The 13,513-nt window shown below is 49.1% G+C and overlaps 1 protein-coding gene across 1 annotated transcript in view; it reads right to left on the bottom strand.

The window, feature by feature from the left end:
• The window catches only part of LOC118771639 (P2Y purinoceptor 1-like), an 8,038-nt gene extending 6,693 nt beyond the window's left edge, over positions 1-1,345 (bottom strand). The window contains exon 1 of the mRNA XM_036519648.1: positions 1,190-1,345. Within this exon, the coding sequence (XP_036375541.1) occupies positions 1,190-1,345 (156 nt within the window). The remainder of the gene's footprint in view (positions 1-1,189) is intronic.
• Between the last annotated feature and the right edge of the window lie 12,168 nt (positions 1,346-13,513).

The raw sequence follows: 13,513 nt of genomic DNA, 5'->3' as shown, positions 1-13,513 counted from the left end.
ACGTCACCAGAACGGAGGATTTATTTCATATTTGTATGGGCCATTCAGGTTCAGTCTGTCTTTAGGAGGGCTGAGCTGGGTGGGTAAAAAGACTCCCTGATCCTCAAGCTGCACCTACAGAGCATCATTTAGTGTTTTTATGGTTTCGGTGTAACACTGATGCAACCATACGTGTGGGGAGAGCTTATAGCTTATAGCGAGGGACGGGTACTGACTCAGTGATTTAAAGACAAGCTGAAGGATGTCAGCAGCGTAGCATGAGAGCAACAACCAGTGTTTTATCAAACCTGTTCATTCGTTACAGTGGCACAAACACTCCAGCGTGTATAACACCGCTTCCACAAAAGCCATTTCAGAGGGGAGCAGGCGGCGGCTTGCTCTGAAGGGGACACTCCTGTGTAATCACCCTATCAGTCACACCGCTCTCGGTGGTGACAGTGGCATCCATCATAGGCGTTCCTCTGGGCCGCGGTGGAATGGAGACACCCCGCTGAGTGTGCCAGCAGAAACTATCCCTCACATCGGGGGGGGGAGGGGGGGCCACACCCTCAGAGATCAAAAATGCCAATGCAAACTGGACATGCCCTGCTCGATGGCCTTTTCCCCCTCTAGTGGTAACAAGTGGCTACTGCTGTTCCATTGGTGGGGAGCTACGAGTGAGTGACTCAGTGAGTCAGTCAGTGAGCAGTTGAGTGGCTCAAAAAGAAAATGAAGCATTGTGCTTTTGCATTCTGAGCGAAATGCTTCTGACCAAGAAGAAATCATTATCATTTACTAACATTCCTTCACAACAACACAACTACCTTTATCATCCAAAAAGGGAGTTTCCCCCCTCTAACAGATGTACAGAAAAAAGGCCAGCTATTTATCGTGTTGGCATGTTGCTCTAATGCAGTTGTGGCATTGCCACAGCGTCATTACCCGCTTGCAGTCTGGCTCCGTAAATGTTTCCATCACGCTGAAGCGTCGGAGACAGGAGTGAGATGAAGGCTTTTGTCTGATGTGACTGTGACAGATTTAAGCCCGTTGAGGTGCAGGGAAACCATTTTGCACATAATTAAACAGCACACACAGTGACAGAATGATGCACATCTGCTGTGCAGAGGGATGGAGCGGTCTCACGCCGGGAGAAGATGCTTCTGGAGAAACAGCTCCTGCTCCCCACACCACACCCATCAGTCAGCCTCACAGCTGCCCTCGGGGACCAGTAGGTGGTGCTGTGGTGCAGCGAGTGAGAGGGCTCTGGGCTCTCCCTCTCCCTGCCATCTTTAGCTTGGCCTCCCAGACCGTTTCGCTCAAACACGGCTCTGTCTGAGAACCTCTGCCCCGCTCCTATCTGCGGCATCAACCCGCCCGTTCACAAGCATCGCCTCAAAGCAGCCGCTGCGCAGAGAAACTGATCTTTACGTCTCCCGGATGGGCCGCCATAGGGCACAGGTCACTACGAAACCGCATCAGTGCAATATAACGATTGACGGAACTGCTCAGTGGGTGCTTTAAACTGCAGCTCTTGAACATGCATTGTGTCTAACATGCGACAAATATGCAAAGCCTGTGTTCGCCATCTTATGACAGTCATCCAAAAAGATGCAGGTAACTCAGGGGACAAACCCCCCCCCCATTCCGGGCTCATTACCAGCACTTACTCTGCACAGAAACACTCTGATCAGCATCTCATATGAGCCGTGCTCCCTCATACCTGCGAGATCAGGGCAGCTCCAGCAGAACAGAGCCCTGCAGCGATGGTGTTTCTGAATGAGTAATCCTTCCGTCTCAGAGAGCCACTGTTTGCAACCCTCTGAGGCCGTGCACACCATCTGTGCTGTCTGTGCTTTTCAGAGGTGTGCAGGACCAGCTTCCCCGCATTTCTAACAATGGACAGGGTTAGGCCAAGCTGATGTCTGGCCTATTGTTCTGTGTGGGTTGCGAATGTGTATGTGTGTGCGTGTGGCATGTCTCTATGAGTGTGTATGTGTGTGCATATCTGTATGCGGGTGTGGCATGTCTCTATGTGTGTGCTTGCGTGTGCGTGTGTATATGTGTGGCATGTTTGTGTGAGCGTGTGAGTGTGTGTGTGTATGTGTGTGTGTGTGTGTGTGTGTGTGTGTATGCGTGTGTGTGTGCGTGTGTATGTGGGTGCGCATGTGTGTGTGTGTGTGTGTGTGTGTGTGTGTGCGTGTGTATGTGTGTGTGTGTGTGTGCGTGTATGTATGTGCGCGCGCGCGTGTGTGTGTGTGTGTGTATGTTGAGTGTGTGTGTATGTGTGTGTGTGTATGTGTGTGTATATTGAGTGTGGTCTGCTGTCTCTCAGTTCTTTATCTTTCCAGTCCCTTAATTAATATTCCATCTTTTCCTTTGACCTTTCAAACAGCCAGAAACCTCAACCAAATCCTTCCTTCATCTAAAATGCAGCGTGATTAGGACTTTTAAAATATTCTGCAGGCCCATGCAATCAATACGCCATCTTTTTAAGGCATCAAAGAAATCCAAGTAAACGAATATTTCAGAACTTCAAAATCACATCAACCATTTTAACATGGTTTTACCACAACCTTTGTTAGAATTATGGAAAGAAACTAAAGTTGCTGACAGTGCTAACAGAGAGGGTGTTGACTGCAGTGTGACTGTTAGCATGAGGCTCAGATGGTGTGATGGCAGAAGAGTATCCCAGGACCACTACCCCACACTTGTAACGCTGCATCAGTCCCCTATTGTGGCTCTCACGCCATAATAATCCACACTTGTTAGCGGAGCTCCCATCTGGGATATTTGCATTTTAATTTAACTGTCAGATCGAGGCTGTTTGTCTGAAGCCGCGGGAGTGTGGCCGCCCGTGGAGCCTGGCGCTCTCTCCAGCGCCTGAGTCCCGCCTCGGCGTCACGTCCTGACACCACGGAGTGCCATTATCCGAATAAATCACACCCTAATTAGCCACTCTTATTTAATTAAGACCACCCATTTTATGGCGCTCCCATTAATCACGGCCAATTACGGGGGTGGGCGGTGGGGCTTGGATTGGAGGGCTCTGCTGGGAGTCCTCTCCAGTGAAAAGGCACCGCTGCAGGTGGACTCCGAGTTCGTTTCCCCTCCCCCTCTCGCATTAGAGCCGCCCTGTGCGCGGGATTAACGTGAGATTGAGAGCACCGTCCCTGTTTAACGGGATTGCTCCATTGTCCTCTGTGCATGTAAGCGCTGGGCTGCCTTCTGCCTCTGTGCCACAGTAATGGCCGGGAGCTATCCAGGAAAAAGCCACGGAATTGCCACAGAAAAAAAAGGAAAAAACACATTTTTTTTCAGTTTTCATTTAGCTGCAATCCTCCATTTGAATTGCTTCTGGAGCGAGTGTTATCTGAAAATGTTCCATGCTGTTTGCGTTCTGCATGCTGTAGTTTCCACACAGAGGCTGCCATGGCCTGCTCTCCCCGTTCTGTTTTCATGGTGATTCCGGTCCCGGGGGAGCCTAGTCATGCCGGCCACAGCATCTTGGCCGTGGGAAGGCAACGCCAAAGAGACCGGAAAGCTCCAGCTGCATCACACCACCACTGTCTGTCTCATGCTCTGAAACCATACATCTCTCAGCTCTATTCCTGCTCACCGGTCACTCAGTCCAACCCCTATGGTGCTTCAGCTATAGCCTTTTATAGAGAGTTTAAGCCAGTATTACAACTTAATCTGTTCTTACACAGTAGTTTGCATTGTTGTCAGTTATGTCTGACTTCTTGATCACATCATTCAAAGTCAAGGATGAAGCACCGCTGTGGTCAGACTAAATGTCCCACGTTGTGGGGGAAGCAGAGAACAGTTCATGAATTCATTTGGGTTTAGGGGATAAAAGTACACCGCGTATGAATTCGTGCTGTGGAATGTGTGTGTGTGTGTGTGTGTGTGTTTCTCGTCAAACATTTATCACCGTCTGTGTTCCTCTCCAGGACCATTTACCTGTGTGATCGCAGTTAAGTTTCATCCTGTGATAGAGCAAAGTTTGATGAGCTCTCTGCTGTAAATTACCTTGCTTAGACTACAGCTGTCAGACTTCCATAAATGTGATTTATAAACCCGGCTTTGACATTTCTAAATACCACATAAAATGCTGGCCCTAGTTTTGCTGGAAGGAGATCACAGCTCTGTCTGCTGAAGCACCATTTAGATTTTAGAAACACCATTGTTATCACTTAAGTCACTTCGGTTGTTGATTTGTTTGTCATATAGCAAATAAAACATTTTCAGAGACGTGGATTCTTTTTTCTATCTACTGAAAAAAGAATAAAGCAGCTTTTAAAAGGCTGGCAAACTGTCTGGAACCTGCACTGAAGCATGAAACCTATTTTAAGTATAGTCCACAGTATGTAGACTGCATGTATATATAGTATCTGTTTATTGTTACTCATGCATACATTAAATCAGTATACACCATAAACCTCAGCCTGACCGAGTCCCTTTACATTCTACCACATCCTTTTAGGTTCCACCCCACACTGACCTGGGTTCAGAGAAGGACATGGCTGTTGGACCCTTGTGTAGGCCAGACATTTGGCCACATACTCAGATCCATAGCTATCTAAATGTGCACATTCTGCAGTTACTCAGTAACAGGTGATTTGAAGGCTGGGAAACGGCAGCTGTTTCTCTGGGATCTTGGCTGCAGTGGAAGAGAGAGCAGCTCACTCTGGGGTCAGGTGAGTGCAGAGCTGGGGTGAACCACCACATCATCACACACTAATTTCTCACTTTATTTCATGAGTGTGATTTCTCCTGCGGACTCATTTTTCCAGGAAGACTGCGGTGATGAATATGCTACAGGACCAGTGAGACTGAATAAGGCAGAGCCGTGTGTCCCCAGCGCTGATTCTCCTGCTCGCTGACACGCGGGAGCGATGCGGGTCGTGTTGTGTGTCCGGCGGAGCATCAGGGGGCCATGTTTTGGGAGTGTTTCGGCGTGGTTTCATGGGGTTCCATGCGGCGCATTAATTGCTTTGATATGTTAATTTCTCGTCGCGTGCGTTTAATTGATGCATTGTGGAGGCGCTGTAGATAAGCGACATCTGAGCGCGTTAATCAGCGCCGGGGACGTGACGGCACGCTGGGGGTGACCGCTCTCCTGGCTCACCCGCTGCACTCAACCCGTTCAGGCGCACACAGGACCGGAAATCAGATTTCTGTGTCAGAGGGGTAGTCGGGTGGTACACCGATACACATTCTAGGAGAGTCACAGGTAGAGCCATGTTTGGAAATTTAGCCATAGAGGCTTCCTTGCCTGCAGAATATTGGCATTTTTCTTCCATATGTATGTTTAGACGCACAAAGCCACTGAAATGCAAAGCATTGGACTGTTTTCCCAATGCACCATACCGCAATGACACCATTTCACAGAGGTGAGTGAGAGACACAGACAGCCTAACTACTGGGGTAAGCAGCGAGGGTTGCTGTGCTCTGCTTCATGCTGCAAAGCCACACCTCCACACATCAGCAGCCAATCACTGCAGGAGGCGGGGTCACGCAACACAGTTCCGAGGTCTAGAACATAGACAGCTCCCCGTGGAGAACCCACACTTAATTATAACCCAGCCGTTACGAGACGCAGCCGGATCCTCTCAGCAGCTCCTGCAGGTGATCCCGGCCCGGTGTCAGCGCTCCGCAAAGACAGACGAGCCGTCCCTCCTTAAATCACACCTTTAGTGTCAGATTAGATGGGGGAAGCCATCTGCGCTTTTATGCAAAGATGAGGCTCTGACTGCCGACTACGTCTCACTTAACGGCGGAGCCTTGTCCCCGCTGATTTACCCCTCTGCTGTTTCCAGCTGATACGCCCTGCCCACTGCGTAAATCAGCCAGAGGCATCCATGTGGAGACGCACGGATGAAATATTAAAGGCAACATGGGCGCGACGCACACAGCAGCCGCATTGATTTAACGTCAAAGAGACTCAGCGCACATGCAGATGCGCTCCCCTGAAGGAGCTCGCCGTAAGTGCTACCAGAACACAGCGCGTGTATGTTCACCGCATGGAGAGTGGCACCTTCTTAAGGGAAAAACACCCGCGCAGGAGAAAATAAAACCTCCCGTACTTGAAAAGGAAGCCTTGAAAACGTATGCGCTTTTTTCCTGAGCAAAGACATCTGGAGTCAGTGGCTGGGAGCGTTTAATCAGTAGGTTAAATAGCCTGTGCCTTTAAAGCTGCGCTGGGTACAGCGGCGGGAGGAGGGGGCAGAACTCCCCCCCCCCTCCCAAGCAGCACAGGCTACTGGGTGTTGATTATGTATGAGGCTGCAGCGCAACACTTCGCCATAGTGAACTCCCTCATTAGGTCATGCTGCTTGTAGGCCATTAAAATTTCAGCAGTTATGAATAAGTCAATAACCGCTGCCTTTAATCATGGCCGGAGAAACGTCCCCCGTCTTCGCAACATGCAAAGCACAACATTTGTCCAATAAAATACCCAGCGCATCCAGGGGGAGGGGCCTCCGGCCCCGAATATGAATTATCGGGCGACCTGGGCGTTCAGTGGCGTGATGGACCGCCTGGGCGTATTGATTATAATTTCGCGGCGGGTAAATGACGCCCTGTGGGATCTCCTTGGCAACGGGACGCGGTCCAGCCCGTCGAGCCTCCGCCTGACTTAATGCAGATATAAATCCCTATTCTAATCAAGGAGGTTGTTTGGCAGGTGAACTGAGGTGATCCTTCACCGCGACTCTCACGGCTCTATTAATGAAGACCTGTCAGGGTAATGTAATGAACAGAATATTGATAGCGTATGATTCATAAGCCTCCCTCACTGCAGCTGTTTAACACTGTTTCTCTAAGTGGCGAGCGTTTCGTTGACGGCCGCCGCGAGCCGGCAGAAACACAGGTGCTAACCAGGGGTCAGAGGCCTGCTGGAATAATAATTGGAATCACGCTTCATAATTGTTATCTTGTCCTGGACGATGTTTTATGCTCTTGTATTCACTGGCAGGAAGAGCCGGCGTCTGTGAGGGAAGGGGAGCAATTAGCATTTCTTTAAGACAAAGGCCAATTATTTCTTTAACAGCTCTCTCTGAGGACAATGGAGCAGCGAGGTACCTCAAATCCTACTTTTATTAACCTATAGACTGATTCACAGAGACCGAAATCCATAATTGGAGAGGCAGTCAGAGCACATTTCATTAAATAAGAGAAAAGCCTGTTAAATGACTTTTCTCTGGAGTTCACAGCTGAAGATACAGTGTGTTTCAGAGCGCATAAGCTGTGTGAATACATTAAGGTTGCTGCACGTGAATCAAAGCTCAACAGAGGGGGATGTAGTGGCTACTCACTGAACAAATGCATTAAAATAACACTAAATAACAAAAAGGTGAATAAAATTTTACATGAAGATTTGATAGCTGGCTAAAAGTTGCTATTATGTAGCATAGTGGTAAGGAACGGGGCCTGTAACTGAAAGGTTGCTGGTTCGATTCCCTGCAGGGGCACTGCTGTTGTACCTTTGGGTAAGGCACATAACCCATAATTGCCTCAGTAAATACCCAGATGTACAAACGGATGACATGTAAAAACTGTAATCAATGTAAGTCGCTCTGGATAAGAGCATCTGCTAAATGACAATAATGTAATGTAATTACTGCAAACTGCTTGCCCATTTAATACCAGCTAGGCAGGGTCCTTGTCCTGCTTGCCTGAATGAGGCGTGAGGCTCTTTGCCCTGTTTCCTTCCTGCCCCTGCTGCCCAGCTGGCCCGGGTGCTGAGCAGGTGGACTGCAGGAGCCAGGAGATATTAATGTAGGTGCGTTCTGGATTTAACGCTCTCTGTAAGGCCCCTGAGCAGCGTGGATGGGGAGAGGCCATGGAAGCTTGAATAAGTCAATCTAACGAGCCCCGCATTAGAGGTACAGCAGGAGCCTGAGCCGTATGGAGCGCTTTCATGAGGCAGGCTGTACAGCAGCAGGTAAAAGCCGCTCTGCAGGGGGCCCTGCAGGGAAAAGCCTGCACCTGGACATCGGACTGACAGGAACACCGACCAGGAAAATGGGCTGTGCAAAAAGGCGGGAGGCACGGCCTGGGTAATGTGGCTTCTGACCATGTGAACAGACTGCCACCGCGACCTGGATGCAGTTCGAGTGAGAGGCAGGACTCGTCAGCAATCTGGAGCCGTTTCGCTGCTTTATGTCCCCCGATTAGCATCTGCGTCAGCATCGGAGACGACACCCCTCAGCGCTGCGCAGTCTGTGTAGGCAGCAGCGGCAGAGTCATTCTGCTGGATTCCAGACCTGTGAAGAACGGTGTGGAAAGGCAACAAGCTGCCAGCTCCAGAGACACTTCACACACTTCAGATGCTGCCGCTTTAGATACCTCCTGTTTTGCCATTTCCCTTTAGTCAGAGCTGAGAGAGCTCTGTCAAACTTTACTGCTTTTTTAGGCATATGTTCGGTAACATATAGCACTGAGCTCTTGCATACATACTGTATTTATTTTTGAGTATATTTGCTTTTTGGGGGAAAATCTGCAAGCTTACCAACTGCATAAGTCCTCTGGGTCTGGTAAAACATTTGTACAAGCTTTTGCGTTTCCATACCAACAAGACGCTATGCTCCATCATATCCAGCACAGGCAAAATTGATCTGAAGTTAATAAGATGTAAATGTGTGGCGTTATAATGAGACCATGAGGCGCTTGAGGAGAGGAGAGGCCCCTCCGAGCTGCAGGGGGGCATTATCCAGCCCTCCCCAGCTGTTCTTTGTGATCCCCAGCCCCCACAGAGAGAGGGAGGTGAGCTGCCCATTCTGCCTGAGAGAAACTCCCCCAGGAGACCCTGCTGGCTTACCCATCTCCCCCTGCAGGGCTTTCGCTTGAATCACCTACCCTGCGAATGTGACCTACTTTCTCTGGGAGTATTCTTATCTGGACACAAGAATCAAATGGCCACCTTTCACACGTACACATGCACCAGAACGCAAAACATATTCCGACCGCAACGAGGCCTGGAGCAAAGATAACCGCCGCTGTCACATGTCTCTGCATCTCCACCCCGTCAATCAAACATCATTCCTGTTTACTCATTCAAAAGCTCTCTAACGAGTTCTATCATTTTGGGAAATCTGGCTGAAGTAATTAAATGTGTAGTAGACGATGGGATGGCAGCACACAGGTGATAACAGTCTCTCTTTGTGCTCTCTCTGTGTTGAGCAGCCATTGCTGTTGTGATATTGCGTTATTATATTATCAAAACAAATAGATTCAGTTGCATTCCAAAGGCAGACCGTCTGAAGATGCTTTGAAAACTGAATTCTGCTGGGTATGGAGGCAATAACCAACAGCACATCACAACAGCGTTTCTACAGGACTGTGCTTTGAATGAAAATCTGGGACTCTAATCAACAATGAATCAATATTGGGATTATTGTGTGCTGTGATGTGACTCATTTTAAAGGGATGCAGACTCGTGCTGTCAGAGAATGGGAAAGGCGAGACATGTTTTCCTCTCTCTGCATCTGAAACTGACTCATTATGTGTTCGTGATTAAGCCGTAAGCAGGACTTGATGAACGGACCGGTCCCTTCGGATGAGCTCTCCTCGGTTATCATGGAGATTTTAAGTACCAGATGGTCACGCTCAATCACAATAATTTGGGTTATTTATCACACATACAATGCACACGTCTGAGGCTGGCATTAATGACTGTAAGATATTCTGTTACTCACTTTACTTGGCTGGTAATGAGTGCAGAGCGTAATGACAAACACCTGCAGCACCTCTCCCCTGTGCTCAGCTCCGCACGGAGACTCTGCAAAGGTCAAAGTTCACCAACTGAAACTGAGAGCTCCTAACAGCTATAGCATGAGGACAATTAGGAGTGTTTACCTTCTCCCTCTGTCCCCTAGCCTTTGTTCCTCTCCCTTCCCTCTCTCTCTCTCTCTCTCTCTCTCTCTCTCCCTCTCTCTCTCTCTCTCTCTCTCTCTCTCCCTCTCTTTCTCTCTCTCTCCCTTCCCTCTCTTTCTCTCTCTCTCTCCCTCTCTTTCTCTCTCTCTCCCTTCCCTCTCTCTCTCTCTCTCTCTCTCTCTCTCTCTCTCTCTCTCTCTCTCTCTCTCCCTCTCTTTCGCTCCTCTCCACAGTCCTCACACTGTGACAGAGTACACCAGCATCCAGTGCTCTAGCTTCCTGAAAGCTGCAGCAGTGGGAACATGGATGGAGGATTTCTCTGACAGCGGGGACCGTGCGAACCTTCTGCCACCACGTCCTTCCCTCATGGGCCTATCGGAGAGCTCCCCTCCCTGTTAAACTCTTCTCCTCTTGCGTGGTGGCATAAGTGCAGTGTTCCTGACTGATTAAAGCACCCTCTGTACCTTCACATTCAGCATCAGTGTTATTTTCAGAGTGAGAATCAGGGATGGTGCAGATGACTCTGAGGCCCCTGTTCTCACAGGACAATCCCACCGGCCTCCATCACCGCAGCCCCACTCCCTGCATGCACGTGTGACTTTCACTGCGAGAAAACCCTGCACCGACGGCTTGCTGATGAGGCTCCTTTTCCAGCGGAAATGCATCTCATACAGCGAAAACCACCTGACCAGAGCAGTAAATAAAGGGAAGCCCTTCCCTTCTGAACGGAGCTTTAATTCCAGGCTTTAGTGGTACGTGAATATTAACGACGGCTGTAGACTTTTGTAAGGAAGCACAAACTCATCAGTGAGTCCCGCAGCCCACAGCAGAGATTTAAACGGAGACAGGGACACACTCGAGGGGGGGGCGGGACGGCCGAGGAGGAGCACACGCTGCCGGACACCTCCCCGCTCCGCCCCCTGCTCCTTCGCCTGGTTCTGCTGGGATGTCTCCGCCTAATAATAATTCAGCACCATCGTGACAAGCCTCCGCAAAGCACCTGTTAGTGTGTCAGCATTCTGCTCTGCACAGCAGAGGGGGAGACCGAGGCAGGGAAAAGCACTGCTGAAAGCCTGATCCTGCCCTCTGCATTTTTACACCACATTATTTCAAAGATATACGTTAACCAGGACATCAGAGTGTCCTGGGGGAGCAGACATTGTATGTGTCATCATTAGGCAGGCAGACGCTACAAATGCCAGAGGGCTGGAGGGCATCGTATATTAAAACCTGCTGGGTTTCCTTCCTGGGAGAGGGGAGCACGCTGGCCTTACAGCTTGGGTGTGTCTTCCTAGAAAGTCAATAATTGCACGGCCGTATATTAGAATATCAGTGTAATATATAATACATAACAAATTCCAACAAGCATTTTTATACTGAATACACAACTGTTCCCAAAGGCTATCTACTCCCAGCCCCCGTTACGCACAGTGCTCTAGCTCTAACCCTCTTGCCATCTTTTAAATTGTTAGCTTATTAATTTTCTTTCATATTTGTATTTTTAACCCTCCAAGCTGTTTTCATGGTAAAACAAAAGAATATACCTGATATTGAAAAAGTCTGCCTCACTGACTGAAAAAAGTGCTCTGAGAAGTTTAGTTTTGTTAATTGGCTGTTAGAAAACAGTAAACAGCATTGAATTATAATTGAATGGTGTTGTTGCTCTACTTCAGAGTTTAAATTAAATTACATTAGATGAGACTTTGATTTTGCCTTCATTTCATTTAATTTGAGTTCATTTTGCAAAACAGCTAACAGTGGACCTTTAAATTATCTAATCATTCTGTGTTTAAGGTATTTCTCATAACGAGAACCGAGGCCTTGAAGTGAAGCATCTTGACAACCAGGCTACCTCTTGGCACGCTCACCTGTGAACACATGCCCACAAGAAGTGTTTTACTGCTGTCCTCTGAGGGAGAGGGAACAGTGTGATAAAGTATAAAGGCTGTTTCTCCACTTTTACATTCACAATTCTAATCTTCTTCCAGTGCAATCAGTCATAAACTCAGATGTGCTCACAGTATAGCATAACGACACTATAGTCCAGGTGGCTATGCTCAATTAGATTAATGTCTTACACAGATGAGAATTCGCCTGAAATGAAAGACAATCCCTTGTCTTTTGGATTAGATTAGAAGACGAATTACATTTCATAAATACTTAACCTGTAATAGTGCTTATTTTCTTAGCTTTTCGATAACCGAATGCTAAAGTTTGAGAAGCTGAAGTCACAAAGCACAGGGATCCTCAAATGTTTTACAAAGTTGCAAAAACAGCTTTTTCAGTCACCTGTTTCTGCAGCACACCTGGAATGGCTTACCCATTAGCATTCACCTTAACAAAGCTAAAACTGTTTTCCATTTGGAGGCAATCAGTGTACACTACAATCTTTAGTATATTACATTATTGTCATTTAGCAGGTGCTCTTATCCAGAGCAACTTATATAGATCACTATTTTTATATATTATCCATTTATACAGCTGGATATTAACTGAGGCAATGGGTTAAGTATTTTTCCCAAGGATAAAATGGCAGTGCCCCAGCGGAATGAAACCAGCAACCTTTCAGTTATGAACCCTACTCATTACCACTACACCACACTGCCACATTACAGTGCATTACAGCTTAAAAGACGTTACTCTGCAGCACTTATAAGACGTGACGTTTAGAGGTGATCGGGGCTCGGCTGACAGAGCTTTGCGCTCTGAGATGGGAGGTTACAGCAGCACGTGGGCGGAGCTGTGCGCCACAGTGAGGTCACACAAACTCTTTGATGCCGTGAATCACCGTCTACTTAGTGTCACCGCCTTCATTAGCGAAACAGCAGGAGAGATCAATCAGAGCCACGGGGTCGGTGCAGGGGTAAGTCCCGGCGCTGTGCTCAGAGACAGAGAGCCGTGAACCAACATCCGAGCCGATCCCCGGGGGAGCCAAAGCCTGGCACTGTCACAGAGGGATGTCTTCATCAGGGCTCCTCGATTTTACATTTAGCACGAACAGTGCGCCTTCCTCACCCACACCCTCACTGTGATCAGCGCCTTCCTCACCCACACCCTCACTGCGAACAGCGCCTTCCTCACCCACACCCACACCCTCACTGCGAACAGCGCCCTCCTCACCCACACCCTCACTGCGAACAGCGCCCTCCTCACCCACACCCTCACTGCGAACAGCGCCCTCCTCACCCACACCCTCACTGTGAACAGGGCCTTCCTCACCCACACCCTCACTGTGATCAGGGCCCTCCTCACCCACACCCACACCCTCACTGTGAACAGCGCCCTCCTCACCCACACCCTCACTGTGATCAGCGCCCTCCTCACCCACACCCTCACTGCGAACAGCGCCCTCCTCACCCACACCCTCACTGCGAACAGCGCCCTCCTCACCCACACCCTCACTGCGAACAGCGCCTTCCTCACCCACACCCACACCCTCACTGCGAACAGCGCCCTCCTCACCCACACCCTCACTGCGAACAGCGCCTTCCTCACCCACACCCTCACTGTGATCAGGGCCCTCCTCACCCACACCCACACCCTCACTGCGAACAGCGCCCTCCTCACCCACACCCTCACTGCGAACAGCGCCTTCCTCACCCACACCCACACCCTCACTGCGAACAGCGCCCTCCTCACCCACACCCTCACTGCGAAC

Source organism: Megalops cyprinoides, chromosome 25, assembly GCF_013368585.1.
Source record: "Megalops cyprinoides isolate fMegCyp1 chromosome 25, fMegCyp1.pri, whole genome shotgun sequence".
In the NCBI taxonomy this organism is placed as follows: domain Eukaryota; kingdom Metazoa; phylum Chordata; class Actinopteri; order Elopiformes; family Megalopidae; genus Megalops; species Megalops cyprinoides.
This window is presented reverse-complemented; position numbering and strand designations above follow the sequence as displayed.